Genomic DNA, 23,901 nt, shown 5'->3' with positions numbered 1-23,901 from the left:
CTTCATACACAAAATAACACATCCTAGTAAAACATTCATACCATTTATGTATTATAATCCTATGCTATCACAATGTACAATCATACATGTAAAAGCTGTAGTGACAAATACAAACATGAATGTTACTGTACGCAAACACATTCATCACTGAATATGATGTTACGTAACAGAATTACACCACTCAAGTAGTAGGTTTTGTAATTTGTTCTTATACAGTGTTAGTTATTACACTAAATAAAAACTGTTACAAAATAAAACTTTTACTAAAAATATTCTCATTATTTTATTATGATATGATTCTGAATCAATACAGAATGAACAAACATTAATACTTCATTATAATAAATATCTCCATCTCAAGAGCACAATGATATCTGACAGTTAATAGTTTTGAAACAATACTAAAACTATTAACATTCAGTATTTATTCTTTCTTGTTTATAGTATCTTGTTTGCTGTCTGATGGTAAATTTTCTTAATATGTTACTCAGATATCCTATGCATTAAATTATAGATTATGTAAATCTGATGTATTTAGTTATTCACTCACACACATGTAACTGCACCAAAAGCCTCATCAGAAGACTGTCAACATGGGTTAATGTTGTACTAAAAGTCTCACCATATGACTGATAATATAGGCTAATGTATTATCAAGAGCCTCATTAGAATACTACTAAACAGAAGGTATTATCAGAATACTACTAGCACGTGTTAATATTGTACCAAATGTTTCATTAGAATACTATTAATATAGGTTGGAAAGGAAAGAAGGTCTCAACAAAATATTACTAATATGCATTAATACTGTACAGAAGGTATTATTATAATACTACAAATATGTCTTAATATTGTACCAAATATTTCATCAGAATACTATTAATATGAGTTAGTAAGGTTCAGAAGGTCTCAACAGAATATTACTAATATGGATTATTACTGTGCTGAAAATCTCACCAGAATACTATTAATATGTGTTAATACTGTCCCAAAAGTGTTATCAGAATACCACTTATATGGGTTGATATCTTACCAAAAGACTCATCAGAATACCATTAGTATGGGATAATACTGTACAAAAAGTCTCATCCAAATATTACTGATATGAGTTAATACAGCACAGAAAGTCTCATCTGAATACTACTAATATGGGATAATACAGCACAGAAAGCCTCATCTGAATACTACTAATATGGGTTAATACAGCACAGAAAGCCTCATCTAAATACTACTATGGGTTAATACAGCACAGAAAGTCTCATCTGAATACTACTAATATGGGTTAATACAGCACAGAAAGCCTCATCTGAATACTACTAATATGGGTTAATACAGCACAGAAAGCCTCATCTGAATACTACTAATATGGGTTAATACAGCACAGAAAGCCTCATCTAAATACTACTAATATGGGTTAATACAGCACAGAAAGTCTCATCTGAATACTACTAATATGGGTTAATACAGCACAGAAAGCCTCATCTGAATACTACTAATATGGGTTAATACAGCACAGAAAGCCTCATCTGAATACTACTAATATGGGTTAATACAGCAAAGAAATCTGAATACTACTAATGGGTTATACAGGAAAGCCTCATCTGAATACTACTAATATGGGTTAATACAGCACAGAAAGCCTCATCTGAATACTACTAATATGGGATAATACAGCACAAAAAGCCTCATCTGAATACTACTAATATGAGTTAATACACCACAAAGTCTCATGAGAATAGAAATTAATACTGTAATAATCATAATACTACTAGTATGGGTTAATTCTGTACCACAAGCCTCATCAGAACAGTTATCATATGGGTTAATGCTATATCTAAAGTCTCATCAGAAGACTAATAGTACAAATTAATACTGTACTAAAGGTCTCACAAACCCTTATACGTGCCATAATATTAGTTACTGTCAAGGAAACATTCTATATGTCAATATTTTTTACTGAATTTTTTCCAAACTTGTTCTCTACAAATTCTTAATATTATACATTACTTTCAACATTCAACTTGAAACAGGTTTTTCCTGAACTGTTGTTAACAGTATTCTTTCTTTCCTGGAAATATCAACCTGTCAACAACCATTGCTTAAGTTGTGTTACATATCATGTATATTTAGTCTTATTATGAGTTACAGATCAAGCTTTAGTAAATATACATGTGTAAAAATGGACCCTTCTCTAAAGGCTATGTGGAAACTGAAGTATACAGAGATCACATGACCTACTTAAAAAGGTATAAATATGACATTATCATTGTAATTCACTCTTGACAGTGACATTCTAATGTCTGAACATACACAGTTAACTTATTTGGAGGCTGCAGTCTGGTGTTAATTAAAAAATATTTTCAATATCATACATATTTTAACATTTTACATTATTTATTATTTTAGCTTACAATGTGTTAAAATGGGAACCTAGAAATGTTTTACAAAATTTATTATTACTGCCTTTATACCCTAGGATAATTAACAATTAATGAAAAGAATGATGCACACATAAGTGTTTGTTCTCTTCATAAGCCCCGGTTTACATCTGGCCACTGGGCACAATCATTTTAGCAAGATCACCTTAAGTTTCCTCGAAAATTAAATAAATACAATGTTATCCAACAGCATGAGAGGTCATATACATACATTCTGTTCTGGTCACACACTAAATAAGATGCAGGATAATGTAACTTGCTCTATTAAATATGTTAGTTTAGTTACTTATAGTATTAGATTTAATATATAATAATAAACTTCTTATATAGCAACAACTTCAACAACCAAATATGACAACCATGGTATTTCAAAATTTACATCTGTACGACAAGCACTCTATTTCAAAATTTACATCTTTATGACAGGCATCGTATTTCAAGCTTTACATGTGATCGACAGGCATGATATTTCAAGCTTGATATGCAACAATTCTGCTTTGTTTTTGTTAGTAGTTAAGCACTAAGCTAGAACAATAGACTATATATCTGTGCTGTAACCACCATGAGTATTGACACCTGGTTTTAGTGTTACAAGCTTTAAGACTTACTGCTGTCTCACAGCAGACAACTTAGTAATGTGCTAAGTAAGCAGCCCCAACTTGTCAGTTTTTTTTAAATAAGTACCATAAACCATTAACAGTAAGAATACACAACCGATTACCACAAAGGATTTTTTTGTTTGTTTTTGGTAGTAGAGTAAAAATGAAAGGAAAAAAAAGGAAAAAGACGGAGATGAGAAACAAATAGAACCTCAAAAGATATCAGCAGGTGATAAAACCATTAAGGCTGGAACACAAGGCCATCTGATCACAAAATCTAAAAGCTTAAAAATAATAGGAAACACTACAAAATGGACAGGAAGAAAATTTATTGACCAAATGTTGGAGAAATTAGACTTTGAAGTGAAGGCTCATGGTATAAATGAGGATAAGAAAAACCATTTTCAGCTCAGTTACCTCATGTTTCTAGAGGAGGTTTTGAGCCATTGTCTGATTTCCTCTGATATAGCATCCATCAATATTAATCATAATTAAAAAGTTATGATTTTAAAGCAATAATTAAAAAGAAAGAACTGCTTACCCTATTTTTCAATTTTCTTCATTACTTATAATTTTCACTGGAATAGTAGAAATAATTAACTTCCTGGTAGTTCAAGTAAGAAATAAAGTCAGGAATCTGTAGATTTTGTTCCTTACTTTTAACGTCAAATAATTTGAAAATGGTGAACTTTGAAGTTGGTAATGTCAAAAATTGTAAAATTCAACTTTTTGCATATTTTGCTTTACAGCTTTCAACTTTCTGTGGTTTAGAACTTGGAGCTTATATTGAAATAACATGGAAGGAGACTTATGTGCCTGTGTGTTATTAAGATAAGCTGTTAGAGATAATTATGATTATATTATTGAATCTTTTAGAAATCTAGTTCAACTTTTCAAAACGTTCTTGTAAAAGTGATCTGAATTTAAATCCTAACTACAAAAATTTATTTAATAACAGACTTATTCTTTGTGAAGGTTTATAAAGTTACTTGTAATCAACTATATCTATTCGTGGTGATGAGAAACACTTGAAATAAAAATGTATCTCAAGGTGGCTGGTCTGGGTATTAAAACTTTTATTAAAATAAAGTACAAAACAGGTCATTAACCTGAAGATGACCTACAAAGCTTGAAACGTTGTTCTCTAATTTATTTTAATAAAAGTTTTAATACTTATACCAGTTGTCATGAGATACAATCATACCTATGTACACTCAAAACAAAGTGCAAATGAACTGTAATATTATTATCACAGCAATCATACTTATCAACTTCCATTACAAAATATCTATTTCAAAACAGTAGCTCTTACAATGGTTACTCCTGTTGGATTTACTATCACAGATAAGTAATCAGCAAGAGTAACTATCCCATAATCTTTTCCATTAAACAAGTCTACAACATAGTAGCCAGATGGATTTAGTAGTCCAAGTTCATTTGCTTCTGTCTTTATTGGAGTTGGTGTACCATCTGTTCTTCGATTCAGAAACAATAAAGCAAAAGAGAAATATTCACCAATAACAGGTGTGATAGGTTTTTTCCATATCTCGATACTTTGCTTCTGTAAAATAACAAAATAGTTTTTTAAGTATGCAGGGTTAACCAACAAAATGAAATATAGTTGATACTAAAATTAAGCAATTTTTTCTTTCTACATATTTACTTTACAATAACCAATAAAAGCATTTGATAAAGCCTTTTTTAATGACCAAAGAATGATCCACAGCTACTAATTGTGACTGTTAAGTATACGAATAAATACCAAAATGCATAACAATGACAATTTTGCTACTTTTCCTACAGTCTACAATGAGAATATTATGAAACATATGTTAAACAAAAGGTAAAAAGAATTACATAATAGCTATAGATTATGTATATAACTTTCTTTATCCTAGCCTTCATAATATAACACAACCTTTCAGTTATCATTTTATTCAATAATAAGTTATTCTGAGTCAGTTGTTATCTATGATGTGGTTGTTGACTTGGTATCAATATCAATCACAAAAGCCCATTTCATACAGAAATTGTGATCTATAACAAATATAGAAGTATTAGATTCAGAATATATTAAATATATTGGAATGACATTCTGAATGAGGGGTTATATATGAAATATGTTTTAAAAACAATTTCTACTTGATATGTTAAATTGCAGTACTAGCATATGTAAAAATCAAAGCATTCTCAAAGAATTCTGTGTTTAAAAGACATATTTATAAGCATAAAATTATTATTATTTCTATGCTAATTCAACTGCACATAATAATATTTTTATTATTTCATTATACGTATACTTCATTATACACATTTTTCCCTTACAATGAACAAATGTAGCAATTTCTCAGAAAGTATCAAAGAGATATGAATTGTAGTTTGTATTATGTGTTTTCAATTTTTTTAACAGGCTCCTGTTCATTCTACATGTAACTTCTTTTCAATAAATAAAAATGCATGAAAAAAAGAGAAATTAGAGAATCAACAAAAAAAATGTTTTACTGTAACCAGTTATACTGAGCTAAACAATTAATGTTATGAAGAGCACAATGAAAATGTCTCCATGAACTTGGCTACTTGATGTCAAGTCCTTGGCAAAAATATTCTGAAACCAATATACTTTCGAACTACCACCAAATCCTATGTACAGTGGAATAAATAAAAATTCAATTACTGCTGACACAGGCTTAATCTATCATCTGGAACACATATTGCACTGATGAGCACTTATTTCTGAAAATTAAATATTATTGGATCATATCACACTATCAGTAAAAAGCATGTGACAAGCCAAAAAAAAAAAAAAAGATGGAAAAGATAACTTCTGAAAATATACATACAACACTCAATCAATTGAAACATATGGTTTTATATTGGAATGGAAAGCTTGTTCCAGATGTCTGAAATGAAAACAAAAAACACCTAACAATTTTGATTACTGGGATGCTAAATTATTAGGAAAAAATATTTTTCAGAATACCTCTAATAACAAAAACTACAGGGGAATTTAAGAAAAAGCTTCTTTTCAGCTGGTTAAAGACTGGGGAGTTTCTGAAAATACTCCAGCATTAGTGTTTGATATAATACCATAAAAATTCTCAGTGTAAAAATGTGCCTGTTCACAACTGGAGCATCTGATGGACAAGAAATTACTTATGTTCACTTGCAGTACTACAGTTTTGAACATCTCTTAGGTGATGCTTACAAAGCATTACTTGCTAAAAATCAGGACCTGAAAATGTTGACTTTGCTAAATTTACTTTGGACAAACATCAATATAGCTACAGAATATTATAGTTCAAGAAGCAATCTCTAAACACTAAAAAGAACGTTATTAAGTTGTTGAAAAGAATTTTTCAAATTCTAACAACTAAGGTGCTTTACTACATGAAAAATATAGAGCATGTTTAGAATTTATCTAAATATTTCTAGGAGAAACCCAAAAACAAGGAAAACACTGGTTAAAAACAGGTGTGGTTCATTATGCTTGCTGGATGCTTTCAATTTTACATAAAATAGTTATGACCAATTTACAATTCAGTAGTTGGAAGTTCTCTGCAGATTCAATGCTTTATATTATGGAGAAAAATGGCTTTCATTTTCACTGGCAGTTAATGTTCCTCCTGTGTCTCACATGAGTACAAAAATCATGATCAACAAGTTATAATTGTAGCTGTGGATGTTCTTGAATGACAGTCATGGTACTTTATGGAGGAATGTGTTTTATTCTCTTTGTTTTTCAACCTAATTTTTAAAACTTTATACAATAACAATTATAACAAAGGGTCTTGGCAACATTCAAACCTGTGACTGTAAGCCATAACCAAGCAGATATTTTAACAAACTGGGAAAGTGCTTCTAAAAACCATAAACCTCAGTCTTTACTTCTTCAAAACATTCTTATCTTTGAGATGCCCTAAATGATTTTCATTACGTATTAATACAAAACAGAAATAGGCAATTCAATTTCTAAATAGTAAATATCCAATATAAAAATAAGAGGATGATTTTGCTTATAAAATAATATACATTACATTTTGCTCGAATCTTCAGTGTTTTGTTTTTTAAATATACATACAACAAACAGTTTAGACTTTCTAATTAATTCATAACTAAGACACTACAACAATTTTCAGGTAATTTCTTGAATGCAATTTTATCCTGATAAACTAAGTTACTATAGTTTGAAAGCTCAATTATAACACCCATTTATTTTTCATTCTATTGATAATTTGCAAAGTGCATGTTAATGACACTTACTATACAGTTATGTGAGAAAGCTGTTAAAATACAGATTATTGAGCAATTTTATACACTTGAGCAGAAATTTGTTATGCTTTTTACAAGTCATCTCACGCACTAAGCATAAAATCCTTAAAAAGCGATAAGCTGTAAAAATATCATTTACTATCAAATCACACATTAAAAAAATGTACCACAAAAATAACTTAAAACTCAATATTACCTTAAAAATTCTCTTGCCTTGAATGCCCAGTGGATCTTGATTCACAGCAATAATATCTTTGTTCAGAAGAATTTCTTTAAATTCAGGATGAAGTTTTCTCAGATCATTAGACATTAGTAAGGGTGCAGCAAGTACAGCCCACATAGCCATCTGAACTTTGGCCTGATCATAACTTAAACCATAATTGCCAATTATGATCTGAGATATAAAAAAAAAGAATGATTAAACTGCAATTCTAGAAAAAATTAAATATTTCATATGAAAAAAGATAAAATTCATAAAAGAGAGAAAGGAAATGAAGTTTTCAACCACAGTAGCATCTTATGTACACATAGACTATAAAGCTAGGTCACAGACCTAAAGGTTTAGGTACACTCATGCCTAACATTGAATCACTTATCACAACAAGGGCAAACATTAAAAAGTATCACACCATCACAGGTTTTTCTGGTTTATTTAACCTGACAGCATGATTGACTGTCACTTTTATAATACATCCATGACTAAAAAGATTTTATAATAAATTACTTATAAGTTTGAAAGATAAAACTGTGCTTCACTAAAGACAAAATTAGCTATTATCTTTTAGCAATGATCTCTGACCAGGGGCGTAGATTTTTTTACACCCGATAGGGGGATGATTTTTGCAACCAGTTATGTAGACTGTTCAATTTGCAAATTGGTGATCTCTGATTATGTGAACCTGAAAGCTGTAAACATGCAGTCACAGAGTAATCTCGTTGCTACGATACTTGCAGGTATACTTTGGCCTACTGACTAATACTTACAAACTATCGCTTGGATCAAAAAACTTAGAAGCACGCCTATATTCAAGATGTACATTTCGACTACTGATAAAGTCTACATCCAGGCCTAATTATGTCATTCGATTGGTAATAACACGAGAATTACAAGAACAAACACACAATATGTAGGCCTGTGATGCAATAAAACAATTCAACAGATCAAACTGTAGGGGGGGGGAATGATTGTATGCACCATACCCCCACCTAAAATGAAGGGGATGTATCCTCCACCACCCCAGGATCTACATCCCTGCCCCTGACCATTAGAGATTGAGATCCAGAGATCTGAAGAAGGGAGTTGCACCACTTCTGAGCCACATATATTCTTTGCCATGTGTATAAGTAATAAAACACAAGGGTGGAAATCGCTAGGTGTACAGTGGCTAGGGCACATTGGACTGTACTCGGGAAGCCAACAACATTCAAAACCTCATCTACACGGTACCTACATCAATGCGACCTCCAAACCAGCAATCAGGCATTAAGATCTGCTGATTACTGAGTATTAAACAAGGATCAACACCCTACAGCAATCTGGGACTGGCCATCCTGCACTCAGAGAATGGATTCAACCTGTGTAAGGACTTATGTTGATTGGTTTACTCAAATCCAAGACCTCAATGCTGGGAATCAATGTCCAAGTGGTTAAAATGGAGGTAAAGTTAGAGTAGAGAGGACCACAGCAATGACCCAATCCAGAAGGGAGGGATGCCTAGGAATCTAGAAGAAACATTTGAGCAGAGTGAGAATAGGGGAAGTAGAAACCCATAATGACTTAAAATGACTGTGTATTGAGACCCATGGCAAATAAATCCAATTTGGTAGAGCTACCTTGATAGCAAGGTCCCTTAAAATGAGCAAATCAAATGACCACTCCATAGGAGAGATTTGACCCAGGTATGAAAGGCAATCTGTAACTGAAAGCACCCAGGCACACAACAAGATTCTGAAATTAACATTTCTGTAATAGTATTCTTGAGTGGTGCAATAAATATTATCAAAACTGAGAAAGAAACTTAGGAAAAACCAAGTTCCTTTTTCCCAAAAATATCTATTTGAATTAAAGTCACTTAAAGCCATCACATCATAATAGCACACACTCAAAATGCTGACTTCAAACCTTTCACTAAGCACACTAATCATAAAACACACTTTAAGATGGCACAGAAGATACCTACAGAAAATTTACTTCAGGTAACAAAAGGCTTTAGAAAATCATAATATTCTCTTTCACAACTATAGAAATAGTAAAATCAACTAAAATCACCCAGCCCAATTTCTAGAAATTCCAAGCTATTCAGCTAAACTCTTTTTATTGTCCCTCCCACAAAAATACACCTTCCCCAGTATTTCAAAAGTTCACAGAATAATACAATCATGATGTTAGTAAAGCACGTAGGTTCATGAAGTCTTGATAAAAATGAAATAAAAACCCTATAACCTGAGTGCTTTTGAAAGGTGGACCTTTCATTTTCAGAATATCACACACAAAAAAAGGTTTTTCACACCTATAATTAATAAGCATAAATTAGTATCAAAATGTACTTCACTTTATCATTCTTAATGAATAAATGCTTAAAAAAGAAGTAAAAATAAAATAAAATGCAATGTTAGCTTTTGCAGCATAAATTATTAAAAAAAAGAAAGATGAAAAACTTCACAAAATATGGCTTTATTTACAATAATCTTGGTAATGGGTAAATACTGAATTGACATAACTTGTTTGCATCAGATGCTAATTTTTAATCTACTTAACCATATCAGGGTCATTCCAGTGTCCTGGTCCAGCATGAGGAACCAATACTTCCTGATTATCTCCATAAAAATCGATAATTTTCATGATGCTATCCCATGAATCCTGAATGTCATCAAAGTTTCTCCACAAATTACAGTGCTTGCTAATTAAGGTGTAATTTGGCTGAAAGAAAATAAATTATTCTCATAATTTTCTTCAAGAATATTTTTTAAATGTGTGCAATAGGGAAAAAAAATTTATTACAATTCAAATGTTTTAAATTCCTTCTCTTACAGTTGTTTTTAAATTAAAAATAAAATTTTTTTACTAAATCAGTCTGATAGTACTATTAAGCAATAACTAAAAATTAGAATTAATTTTATTGAACATTTATGGTTTGTTACAACAAATAACCAATTTTCTAAGTAATGAAATATTTTTATAAATCCTTTTCTTGGCAGAAAATAATTACTGTATTGGTTACTTTTTCTAGAGAAACTTCAATTTAATGATGAGTCGATAAACAACTTTTGAAAAGAAATTAGTCTCCTTAACTTGTTTTGACTCCTCTTCAGTGCTGAAGCTTTTTTTTTCTCCTTTTAATTCCTAATCATTATTTTAAAGATCTAGATACTAATTACTTGAAAACTGTCATCAAAGAGTAAGAATACCTTTATGTAAAATATATTGCTACTGGGATATTAGAAATATTATACTCTTTGCTTTTTTATCACATTATGTAACTAATATTGGTACTAAACTCACCTGAACTGGTATTAAGATGGACAAGTAGGTAATAAAGTACTATCAAATAAAATAGTACTAAAACAAAGTGGCAGGTAGAACTATGAAAATAATACTAAAAAACTTTCATGAGAAATAATTTTTTCTGGAAAAAATTAACCCATTATTTTTTCTGACAACCTTTTATTAATAAGACTATCTGGGCCCCTCATTTGTTTTTGTACCAAGTTTGAGAATTTCTAATTAGTTGTTTCGATACTTTAAATATCATTGATGTAGTTTCAATTTCAGACCTGAGAGAACATCTAAAAAAGGCCAACGCTAATCTCCAAAGATGCCTTGTAACACCTTACTTTCATTTTAAATTTTCACATTTCATGCCAGTACTGCAACTGTGCATGAAGCTGTTGTGACAGTTAAAAGGCAAAGAACTAATCTAGCTGCACAAGCATAACATTTCAATAAAGAAACAAGAATATTCTGTTGTATATGTCATACAGATAATGATGAAGTAATTGAATCTATAGATGATATGGTGATGTGTTCTCGTAGCTGTTTTTCTGTATCTGGCCATTACATTGGAATACAAGTAAATGAAAAGTTTTGGCTCCAAAACTTAGTCTTGATGTACGTACAAAGAACTAAACGATAAGAAATTTCTTTGCGGTAGTTTGTAAACTCACAAAGTTACATGGTCTCTTCATGAGCATTCAACAGCAACTGCAATCATTAAAACCAAAATATTGGTCCAACTGAGAAGAAAATTGTACTGAGCTTTCCAGAATAATTAATTTTGTGAAGTCTATATTAGACTCTATTATATACAATGGTAATTATGACTTTGTAAGTTATGGTGATACTTCATATGTCTTGAAAGCTTTAAGCTTCAAATTTTGCCTCTACCTGATTATAGAAGAAATTTTGAAATTGTTTTAAAGGACTTCTAAAGACCTGAAAGGTGAGGATAAGAATAAATCAAGTTAAAATTATAGTTTCAGATCTTGAAAGCATAAAGAATGAAGAAATCTTTGCTTAATATTTTTCAATGCTACAAAGAATATCAGACAATTTTGATTATATTTACTTGGAACCTTACACCAGCGATTTCTTTTACACTGAATACAAATATAAAATTCAAGTTATTACCTGGAAAAAAAAAATCACCATTGAGTCAAATTATTTTATGAACTATTGGATTTGATTCCAAATGCTCTACCAATTGCTGTTGCTCTTGATTATTTAACATTTTCAAATGCAGAAAATCTCTAAACATTTCCAGCTTTGGCTTCATTTAATGTTAATGAAAATTTGACAATTTAAGGCAAAACCTGCACACAATTAATTTACCTCTACAAAATGAGAGGTTCATGGATCTAATATCTAGAAAGACCAGTGCAGTCTTTTGTTACAGAGAATAAAAAAGAAATACTGTGTTAAGTCAAAATAAAAAATTTTCATCAAAGTAAAGCAAACAGGAAGGTATTTGAAAATTACATGTAACTAACTGTAGAAAATCTTGCTACATTTTCAAATATTTAAATAAAGCAAAATACTTTGATTCTCTCATAATGTATTTACCTCCATTCCTATGTGCAGCTGATAAAATGGCCAGCTACAAGAATATACCATCGGACGTCCAGTTTGGTTTAAGTAGTTTCCCATCAGAATATAACCTAGTCAAGTTTAATAACAGTTCTATACAAAACTAGTATTTTTCTGTAATTTGATTTTCAGTATAAGAATATATGCTACTGCACACAAACATTTTGCAATATATAAGGTTTTAATACATTTACAATACATACAGATCCTACACATTATTTATCTTTACTTGTCAGTAACCATAATACTACTAACTACAAACACTAACTTTCTAACAAAGTTTGCATTCACCATGAAAACTTAATTTTAATCATTAATTTTTCCTTACCTTTTAATGTTATTACATTTTATTTAATAACGTTCAAGTTTGAAGATGATATTGATTTTCTAAAAGTTCATTTATAAATGTAATAGTAGATTTGTTCAATCTTATCCAGTCATTTCATAAATTTGGCTACTAGACAATATTAAAACTTCCTATTGGATGTTAAATTGCAAGCGTAACTGAATCTACATTTGCAAATACAATTATTAAATTTATTTACTCTAGTTATTAAAAATATCAGAAATATTGTACACAGCTCTAAACTTTTGAAAGTATAAATGTAATAACTATGTAGTAAACAAGGATGGCTTTTAAATGAAATTTCATTAAAAAAAAGTAAATGAAAATAAAAAAAATTATTTCAACATATTTTACAAAAATATTTTGGTTCTCCCATTGTTCAGATAATACCACTACATATATGATTAGGATAAAATGTAGAATTTAAGTGTTCTGAAACTTGATGCTTTCCTTACCTGAAAATGTATTTCCAACAAATATCTCAATAGAAACAATAGCATGTTTCCTTTAGCACCTCCCTATGAGATCTGTATGCCAATTAGCCTTGAACTAACTCATGTCTAAAAATCACACTTAACATTAACTCTACTAGTGTATGATAACATCATTATGTGACAACAGCATTCCTTAAGCAGTAACTCCCCTTAAACACTTGTGTTTGAAACAACTTCATTTTTATACAAAATAAGAAGAATGTGTACTGGAACATGTTGGAAGTTGTGAAAAGTGAGTATCTATAAGAAATACATTTTCAGATGTTAACTTCTGTGACAGTAACTCAAACCAGCATACAGAACAGCTAGAATCCCACACTGTAACGGTGTAGGATCCAGAGTAAATATTAAAACTAGATGATCTTCCTTCCAAAAGTGACAGAAGGGAAAGCCTATGTAAAGTGATACCTGATTGCAGGAGCTCCATAGGATCACACCCATGACAAATCACACCTCATCTCAACCAGGGTAAACTCTTCACCCAAAAGGAAATAGGAGGAAAGATAAAAGATCCCAAAGTGTTTATGGATGGGTGGAATACATAACTAATTAAAGCTCTTCCCACAAGGGATGAGCAAACCAACAAGAGCTGTGCAGTTAAGGCACAACCAGATAGCATGGAATGTTTCTGACCTTGACTAAATTGGAATAGAAATAGACAGAGTTAACAAACCCTTCCTGCTCCAAGAGGAAGGCACTGTCTGTGTAGTGCAAAAGTAGTGGCTAATACTACACAAATAGTGCCACCACCACTCTATTTCCCACCTTTTGTGCTTTACACTATCAGGAAGAGACTCTCCAAGGTCCCATTACTTCAACAGCTAGGAAATGGTAAGTGGAAAAGGTTTTCCATGGAGACAGCAAAACTGATGATTGTGAAACACTATTTTTTAAAAACCAGTAATCATAAGTCAAAGAAGTGGCCAGCCAATTCTTTGGTACCAGCCTTTTCCATGATAGTTCATGTAATGATACAGTCTAGATTAGTCCTGAGGATGAGGAACACCCTCTTAACAGTGAGCAGTGGTAGAGCCTCAGCAAATGGATTGAGTGCTTTCTGTTACTCCTCAGATGATTTGGATTGGGGGAAATGAGTATACCCTGTGAGATAACACCAGCCACCTGGCAGGATCCTATAAGGAAAAGAATAGTAATAAAGAGAAAATGTACTTACTCTTCTTAAAGATGTTGTGTAGACTAGAGAATAGCAACCATCACAGTACAAAGTAGAATATGCCATCACTAACTACATGAATGGCCAAAGCATGAAAACTGAGAATTACAATATGAGTAATGATGTATTCATTTAATTTACAGAAGATTGAAATTAGAAGTGCTATCAAATGTGGAGTACTATCATATGGATATGCAACTACAGTGGTTTTTAATGAAGTATGTACATTTAAGGTCCAATACAAATTTTCAGAATTCAATGAGAGTATGTATTGCAGTGTAAGACATTACAGAGATGGCTCAATTTAATATTATTATTGTTACTTAGGGTATATTTCACAGCTGAATGCAAAATCTAAATAACAGCAGTTATCAGTAGATTTATAGTGAAAACTACTCTTGATCTTTCTTGTGGTAATGGATTAAGTTTTCAGTTGAGGATATAGTGTTGGGTGTTAATTTAAAGCTGTTTAACCTTCATGTTAGAGTATTAAAGCATGCAAGGATTTGATGTCCATGGTATAAATAAATGAATCTTTACTTCTCTGTTATTTTTAGTTGTCTTTTTCTCATTATAGTAAACCAATATTTATAAAGATTTGAAGAGAATGTAGCAATAATGTTACTAACTTATTCCTCTGTATTACTAGTAAACAAGATTACTAATGAGATGGAATTCCCCAAAACTGGTATAACTCAATGATATGATTGGGCTACATATTTATCTTTAATTACAACCTCTGGTACCATTCTTAACCCTTAAACAGTGACCATCATCAACTGATGCTGCTACCTCCAATATTCCTGCTGTTTAAGGGTTAAATCCTTTCTGCTTATGTCAAAGAGTGTTACTGAGTTATTTCCAAAACTTAAACTATTTCACTATATATGTATTTTGATAAATTTAGCATTATTAAGCATGTTATGAATCAAAATTTTATATCATTTAAGTTTTCATTCCTTTATCATTTTAAGTTTTTTAAACTCTGAATGTAACTCTCAAAAAAAAGTAATTAACATGCACTTTGACTTACCCATATTTGATTAAAACTATTAATAGTTATAAAGTTATAAACATTGATGCTTTCTACATTACTTTGAAGAGCAATTCAAAAGACATTTGCTTTATACTTTTTGCAAGTCATGTGGTATTATATTTCATTGTTATTTATATATCTCTCTGGCCATCATTAAAAATGTCACATCATATATCACTGCAAATACTTGATGGTTCTTCATTTTGGTTTAACAATTTATTTTCTGTTTGAAATTTTATTATTTCTAACAATTCTTAGATGTTTAAAGCTTTAATACTGTAGTTTTGTCAAATAAAATTATGTGTTGTGTTCTTTTTAAATCTTTTGATTCAGATGAGGTTTTCAATTTGTTGCTCATAACATATTCTTTACATTTCTGTAGCCTGTACACTTTAAGTTCTTTTAATTTACCAGTATAAATACTACCATATTCATAATCTATTCTATAAACCCTAATTTTAATTCTGTTTTATCTCTAATATTTCCCAATAGTTCTAGTTCATAGGTTTGAAGACAGACATTTTATCATTTTTATACAATTATATTTGGTGTAAATCCTCTTTTAACTACTACTTATTCAATTAGTAACAATTCATTACCCAAATCTTTCAGTCCATGGCACATTTTTAATTCTTTATAAACATTAGTATAAAATGCAGAAATATTTGTTTTTTTAGATTACGTTAATTCTAATTGTAACAGCATGACAACAGCAAAGGTTCTCTATAAACTGATGTTTCTAAATTACCATCTATGTTGTTTTTCTTTTCTGAAGTACATATAGGAAAGGTAAACTATAGTCTATTTTTGTTATAATAATTTAACTTGAAAAAATTAGTTATTAAAATATATTTTTTACTGGTAATATGCTGCCACGTAAAGAACCAAGTCATACAAAAACAATCTGTTCCAGACAGGAAAATCTAAAGAGAGTTGTTACTAATTAAATACATAAAAGTTAAAAGAGGTTTTAAACTAAAAGTAACAGACAGAGCATTTAATAAATTTGGCAATGGTTTAATGTTAGTTAAAAACATTATGTAAAGTATATTTAAGAAAAAGCTAAAAGAGAAACTAAGCTTAATTATATTCCAGGATTAACAAGTCAAATATTTAATGTTTATAAGAAACAAAAATTTCTGTCCCATTTTTACATCTGGGAATGAGAGTTAACAAATGTTTGGGAATACCAGAAATAAAACAGAGTTACAACATAAAACTGTGATTTTATAAAACAGAGTGTAAATGTGGATGTAATTATTTCAATTAAACTAACAGGAACTTTAGAATACAGATTACAGTAATGCAACGGCGTGTGAGAAACAATGAAGCAGAAGATATAAACAATAACACAACATCTAATTTATGGGATAAAACTTTCGTGTTAGCTCAAACACCCTCACAAACATTGTAAATGTTAAAATTAAAAAGAAATGATAATCTGAAATGAAGGGACATCAAGTCATGTCATTGATATATAACATGACATATTGCAAGAAGTATACATACAGAGAAGGAATGTTTCATGAATAACTCCTGAAAATAATGTAGAATGCAACAAACCATGTAATGTTTTTTTAAAGTAAAGATGGAATCATCTAAGATAGTTTGTTTGTTTTTGAATTTTGTGCAACTCTACATGAGGGCTATCTGCTATTGCCATTCTTGTGAGAGGGAAGGCAGCTAGCCATCACCAACCACCACCAACTCTTGAGCTACTCTTTTATCAATGAATGGTGGGATTGACCATTACATTATAACAACCCCCACAACTGAAAGGGTGAGCATGTTAGGTATGACAGGGAATTGAACTGTGACCCTCAGATTAGGAGTGGAGCACCCTAACCACCAAGCCATCTATCTCTAAGATAGTGTGTGCTACCTTCTACTTGATGCTTTTTTCATGGTAAAGGTATATTGGAAACTTTACAGACTGTGATATTTAATTTAAGATTAATTGTTGAGTCTCTAAGTTTTCAAAGATTGAGTTAATCCCTTAGCTATGAAGTTTTTTCATTATCAACCAATCAAAATTTAGTAATAAATTGGCTGTATTCCACAGGCTGTTGCTCAAAAAAAATTAAAGTGCACCATATGGCATGTTTCATAATTGCTTGTCAGTTTACAATCACATCAAGACATATTCTGCATCTGAGGAGTTAACTTTTGATCTAAGTATTGATTTCATTTTCAACCTTGAGAGTGGACTTTAACCTAAACATTGTTCTTTAAAAAAAAAGAAAACTTTCTGTTGGTTAATTAGAGGACAAAAAATGTAGTTGAATAAAAATATTCTTGAATCCTCAAACCAATGGGCTGATGGAAAAGGACTGCCATGGTCAGTAGAAGAAATTTCAGACAAGTCTACTATAGTAAGGCCACTGTTCTTGATGTTAAACAAGATGAAATTTTTGTTTACCTTTATCCATATCTTTAGGATGTGAATTACACCCATCAAGCTTTAACATGTCCACTCCCCACTCAGCAAATGTCTTGGCATCTTGTTCCATATAACCTACAAGGCCAGGATATCCCATACAAGTGTGAGTTCCATAGTCTTGATAAATACCAAGTTTAAGACCCTTGGAATGCACCTGAGAAACACAACAGTAATAAAAGAATTACCAAAAGATTAAAGATAATTGTGTTGTTATTGTTTAAACACAAACCTACACAAGTGGCTATATGTGACTTGTTTACCAAGGAGAATCAAACCCCAGCTTTTAATGTTTTAAGTTCACAAACTTTCTGTTGACCCCATGGGGAAAAAGGATTAAGGAATAAAGTTGCAACTATTATTTTGGTACTAAATAAAGTTATGATGTTCTAAATTTTCTGTCAATGGTACACATTACTCATGCAGTTTGGAATCATTTAACACACTGGCATCATAAATACAAGAATAGCAATTTACATTATTTTTTTCTATGGTTTTAAAACATTTACATGTACTTCAACAAATGAAAATAGCAAATGACAAACTTTTATATTCAATACCAACAAAAGCATTGTATCAGGTCCTGATCTCTTTGACAACCAAACATCTTTGGCAAGAACCCTATGAAACAGTTTCCATTGTTGAAAGCATCATTGTAAGGCTGTGACGTATGTCCACAGAAGGCTACTTCTCCCTATATGTTTTCTATAAAACATGTATCAAACAAAGATGATGGGTATTTTGTAGCTGTTTCAACAGGTAAGGCCATATACATTATTTTGATGAACCCATATTCTTTTTAATGTCGTTTGAAACTAACACGTGTGTTACGGATTCTCATTTGTTAAAAGATCCTATAATTTGCTTACTGTGGTTGGGGTGCATGTTCAAGACAGTTAAATACAATGTAATAACTCCTCTATACACTAACAGTTTCTAGCATATGCATATGCATTCTCTGTATTCTTGAATTTTTTATAGTTTCACAGTTTTTAAAATCAACTTTTATTTCTTTGATATAGAACCTTTTACAGTAAAGAGGGCATAATTCAAAAAAATAAACAGAACTTTCTTATTCAATGGAAATTTGTTTCAATATTAGAGAAATTTTACTAAAAAGTACCAACGGTATAATATTTACAGATTCATTGTAAGGATAAATCCATAAATTTAAATAATTTTTTTTTCTCATGACTTTAAATTAAAAATAGCAAGTGAAAAGTAATGGTACACTTTACTTTTTTTACAACACAAAAACACAAATGTTTGGATTAAATAGCATAAATCTCATAACATTATACATTTATATATATTTATTATTTTTATTATACTGACCTTTCAGCTATGCCTGACTAACAATACGGGAGTTAGAATGATGCAGTACACATGCACTCATGATACAGCATTTAACAATACAACCTTACCTTCAGTCTTTACTTTCGGTTGTGTTTCAGTGACTAGTATTTTGTAAAATACAATCACATTTCAATTATCGTACACCATATGCAAATATACATCAATCATTACTATTTACAAATGAGTTCTTAAACTTATTTTTCTTGAAACATAAAAAGTAAATAAAGAAGTGAAGCATACAATTATATTTTCCACTTATGAACTTTGTATTCATTTGCTGCTTGTTGTAGGTTGCTAAGTCTTATAAAATTTTGCAGGTGATGGATGTAAAATGCAAGAATTTTTTTTGAAATAACCAAAAATACATAAATTATTATGTCAGTACCACAGAATTCCATTAAAGCTGATTAAGCTTAGTAATTAAGTTGTATTTGGGTCTAAAAAAATTTGAAATTTTGAGCAGATTAAAGACTCAACAGCTTGAAGATTTGTACTGAAAGAACATGATGATATAACACTTGAAAATGGCTGAAAAAGTCACAAGAAGAGCTTCTGTGCTTTTGATTAGTTATTCATATGTCATAGACAGAAGTAAGTGTATATAAGGAAAAGTTTCCAAAAATCAAAAGAGGTGAGTGGAGCCACCGTGTTCGACACAGTACGAGTGATATCTCAGCAAAGAGTAAAAAAAGGAGATCCTTATTTTATATTTTAGATTGTTAATATGGGAAATCTGAGTTCCTAATTCATTCACAATTATATACTTCGTATTTTAATGTGATAAAAACCTAATTTGGATTCAACCTACCTTGTGACACACATAAATTGATGTTTAAGTCTGTGTTTTTCAATATGTACTTCTAAATTATGAAATTAAATAATGTATAATAGTAACATTTGGATTATAATCTGAAGTTTGACATCAAACTTATTTACATAAAATCATCAAATAATAGTTCAATAAAATTCTAAATGGGAATCTTCAAACATGAGGACATGGCCATTGACCTGTGATCTTAGTGGACAGGGATAAACAAATATAATTCAGTAAAAGTACTATTCTCCTATAGATCAATCATCAATACACTAATTACTCAATTAACACAAAAATCCCAAAAATTTGTCTGCATAAATTGCCTGTAGGTTATAAAATAAACTAGAGCTCAGAAATTAGTGGGATCTCATAACTGAATGTCTGGCTCATTAAACAATCACTAATCAATTTCTCTTACACAAGACTTCAATAGTTAAAATAATCAAAAATAGTAATAACTGAAATGAAAATAACTGAAAACAAAAAGATTGACTAGCCAAGTGTGAGAACAGGATGACATCTGGTGGCAGTGAATTTTTTTCTAATGTACAGTTTGGAAAGCAATATACATACACACACTCCAGAGCAAATTTCAGAAGAGATAGCATCAACCACAAAGTAGTTTCTATAGTCTCCATTATTATGACTATACAGAAATAATAAAGTAGTTGCTGGATCTGCAAGATAAAAACAATAATTTATAACTTACCTACTTACCTCTGGAGAGCTGTTAAGTGGAGAGAGAAGTGCAAGTAATATGATACAGAAGTATCAAGGTCATACACATCCCTGTGTGGAAAATCTTTTCCACAGGATGTCAATGACTTGAGGCAAGATAAGCCATGAGATGACAAACTTTATGAGAGAAGACAATAAAACAATGGAAAGGTGTCATCATCCGAAAAATAATAATCCAGCTGAAGGAGATGCACAACCCAATCAGTCAAAGTGAAAGGATATAATTATTAGAGGAAAAGAAATCCCATGGAAAGAAATTACATCATCAGTTGCTTTAAACAAAAGTGAAATATCAATAAAAAGACTATGCAGAAGCTCATTGAGGAAACATATGGTCACTTTCCTGAACAGCCCAAGGTTTGGGAAGGTACAAGAAACCACGAAATAATTAGCCTATGGAAAAGAATGAAGGAAGTGTTCAAGGTAAATATGTCAGAGCAGCAGCTTCTGCAGGTGGTAAGAAGGAAATATTTCTTATGAGAAAAATAATACAGGGAACAAATGGCCAATGGTTTAAACAGAAGACCTATGAGAGAGTCCTGGGAACTAAACATATGTTCTATTCCAGAAGAGGAACACATAAGGAGGGTGACTGATGAAAAGGGTTCAGAAGAGGTTCATGAGGACTGAACGAGAATGGAAGATTATGGATAAAACTATCCTGTAACTGAAAATACTAGAAATAGCAAGAAGTCAAACAGAAAGATAGGTATATATAAAAATGGAGATTAAACCAATCCAGGCTCAAAGCATCCACTGCCAAAGCTGGGACTGGAGACCAAACAAATTGAGGCTAGATACTGAAGAAAGTTAGAAAAGCAGCAATGATAGATCTCCCAGGAGGGAATAAATCTACTAAAACCATCAGAGGATGGTCAGACTATTATGTGGAAAGGATCTGGTTTAGATAAAACAGTATATCTGCCACTAGGACCAAAGCTTCCAAGACATGATAGACCAACAACTGAAGATGATGTTCCAAGATCCAAAAGAGAAAGTTTAGAGCAAGATAAACAAAGGTCTTGAGAGTGAGTGCCTCTGTTAATGGATGGAAGAGAGGCATAGGAGGTGTCCAAATAAATCATAAGAAAACCAGACAAATGAGTTAAAAAGAAAAAAAGGAGAATGACATGCTTACTGAGCAGCCAATGTTTTAAGGAAATAGAGCAGGTGTCCAGAACCACACTTTCCATATGAAGAGATAGGCAATGGTTAAAACGTATTGTTTGTTTGATAGATTCTTGTCAAATGCAATGTTACATTATGGGTTGTGGGTATGGAAACTTGAATATTTGAGCATTATAAACCTTCAAACTTACGACTTAGCAATTTGAGGGCTTGAAATACATATAGTCCTGAATAGGAATTCTTCGGTTCACATGAAATAGTGTGAGCCACCATGATAGAAATAATTCAAAAATAAGGAGGGAGAAGTGACACACAAGACAAAAGACAATGGATTTCTGATTAACAGGCCTAAGGAATGCAACCACTTAGCAAAACCCTACTTGATCCAACTGAAAAAATATGATGTTGTAGCCAACCTGAATGAAAGGACTATGAATAGAATAATTGACTAATTTAAATAACTTTTAGGAAGTGAAAGGTGAATAAACAATTTGGGATGTGAAAAAATTATCTGTGACATAAATCCAGGTTATCCTCATCTCAGAAATGTACCAGCTTCTGAGAGAGAAAACTCTTGATCTTGTACTGAGGAACTTGGTTAGCTTTGGTTAGATGGTTCAAATGAGAAAGATCCACAACAGGTCGTCAATCAACAGACTTTACGGGAATAACAAAAAACCATGAATAACAACTGAGTCGAGAAATTGTCCCATGGCATTCTAATTAAATGAGATGGAAAGCAAAATATTAAAAAAAACTTCTTAGTAAGTACCTGTGTAAATCAGTTGTCTGTATAGACATACAAAGTGGGAAAGCTGAGCTATCATGAGAACAAAACTAAGAGAAAGCTCCAGGAACATTTTACATCCAAGACTTTCAAAGGCCAGCTTTCAGAGAAGTATGATGTGTTACAGTAACAACAGGTCCATTAAAAATTTAAAATGTGTATATGTGGTGTAATTAATTATGCAAAACCATTGATAAAGCTCCATACATAAAATTAGCTACAAAAAACACATCAACAGGTACTGGAGAAAAAATATAATGAATTGTAAGATTAGAGATAAATATACAGTACAGTTACTAAATTTTTTATAATAATATAGTACCTACTGGGTTATTGCTTGAACATTGGCTTTTTATTACTTACATTTACATAGCACACAGACAACATGAAATAATTTTGTCATTTCAAGGCTGTTCTAGTATAACCACCTTGGTCATCCAAAGACCTGGAGAAAAAGACTTCATAGTAAAACATTGTAGAACCAAAAATTGATTGAGTTGGGAGAAACTGATCACAGACCACCAGGCTCCAGTTTCCTTGAGTACCACAAGCAGCCTAGAATAAAAACCTGGAGAAGGATGTGGTACAGGTTTGACAGCTTTCTGGGAAATAAGTTTCAGTACCACCTCAGACAGACTCTGACTGATGGTAAGATCCAGAGGCAACAGAAATAATATGGGTACCTAAGATAATGGAGAAGAGGAAAGGAAGAGGATGACAAGTTCCTTAGACAATACCTGAATAACCCAAAGATCTGGTGAAATCTTGCCATATCCCCACTGTTTAGTGCAAAAATATTTTTGCATGTTGAAAGCAGACTGAAAGAGAATAGCTATATTTGTGAGAGGCAGTAAGAGGTAGGTAAGATACCTCATCAGAAATAAAACAGTCTAAACTTGAATCTACCTCATCTTTTACAAATCTTATATTTTTATATTTTTGAACCATTATTTTGTGTAAGAAAAAATTAAAAATATCAGAGGTTTGGTTTGAATTTCACACAAAGCTACACAAGGGCTATCTATGCTAGCCATCCCCAATTTTAGCAATGATACATTAGATGGAAGACAGATAGTCAACATCACTCACTGCTAACTCTTAGGCTACTCTTTTACCAATGAAATGTGAAACTGACCAACACATTATGATGGCCCAATAGCTAAAAAGGCAAGCATTTAGTAATAGAGAATTTGAACCCCTGA

At 31.3% G+C, this 23,901-nt stretch overlaps 1 protein-coding gene across 7 annotated transcripts in view; it reads right to left on the bottom strand.

Moving 5' to 3' along the window:
- The window catches only part of LOC143234734 (alpha-N-acetylgalactosaminidase-like), a 43,252-nt gene that overhangs the window by 3,106 nt on the left and 16,245 nt on the right, over positions 1 to 23,901 (bottom strand). For all 7 annotated transcript variants that reach the window (XM_076472301.1, XM_076472300.1, XM_076472299.1 and 4 more), the window contains exons 4-8: positions 17,859 to 18,033; positions 12,366 to 12,460; positions 10,065 to 10,226; positions 7,503 to 7,700; positions 4,350 to 4,598 (exon numbers count right to left, since the gene is read on the bottom strand). In XM_076472301.1, coding sequence (XP_076328416.1) covers positions 4,350 to 4,598; positions 7,503 to 7,700; positions 10,065 to 10,226; positions 12,366 to 12,460; positions 17,859 to 18,033 — 879 coding nt within the window. The remainder of the gene's footprint in view (positions 1 to 4,349; positions 4,599 to 7,502; positions 7,701 to 10,064; positions 10,227 to 12,365; positions 12,461 to 17,858; positions 18,034 to 23,901) is intronic.

The sequence above is a fragment of the Tachypleus tridentatus genome, chromosome 12 (genome assembly GCF_004210375.1).
Source record: "Tachypleus tridentatus isolate NWPU-2018 chromosome 12, ASM421037v1, whole genome shotgun sequence".
In the NCBI taxonomy this organism is placed as follows: domain Eukaryota; kingdom Metazoa; phylum Arthropoda; class Merostomata; order Xiphosura; family Limulidae; genus Tachypleus; species Tachypleus tridentatus.
This window is presented reverse-complemented; position numbering and strand designations above follow the sequence as displayed.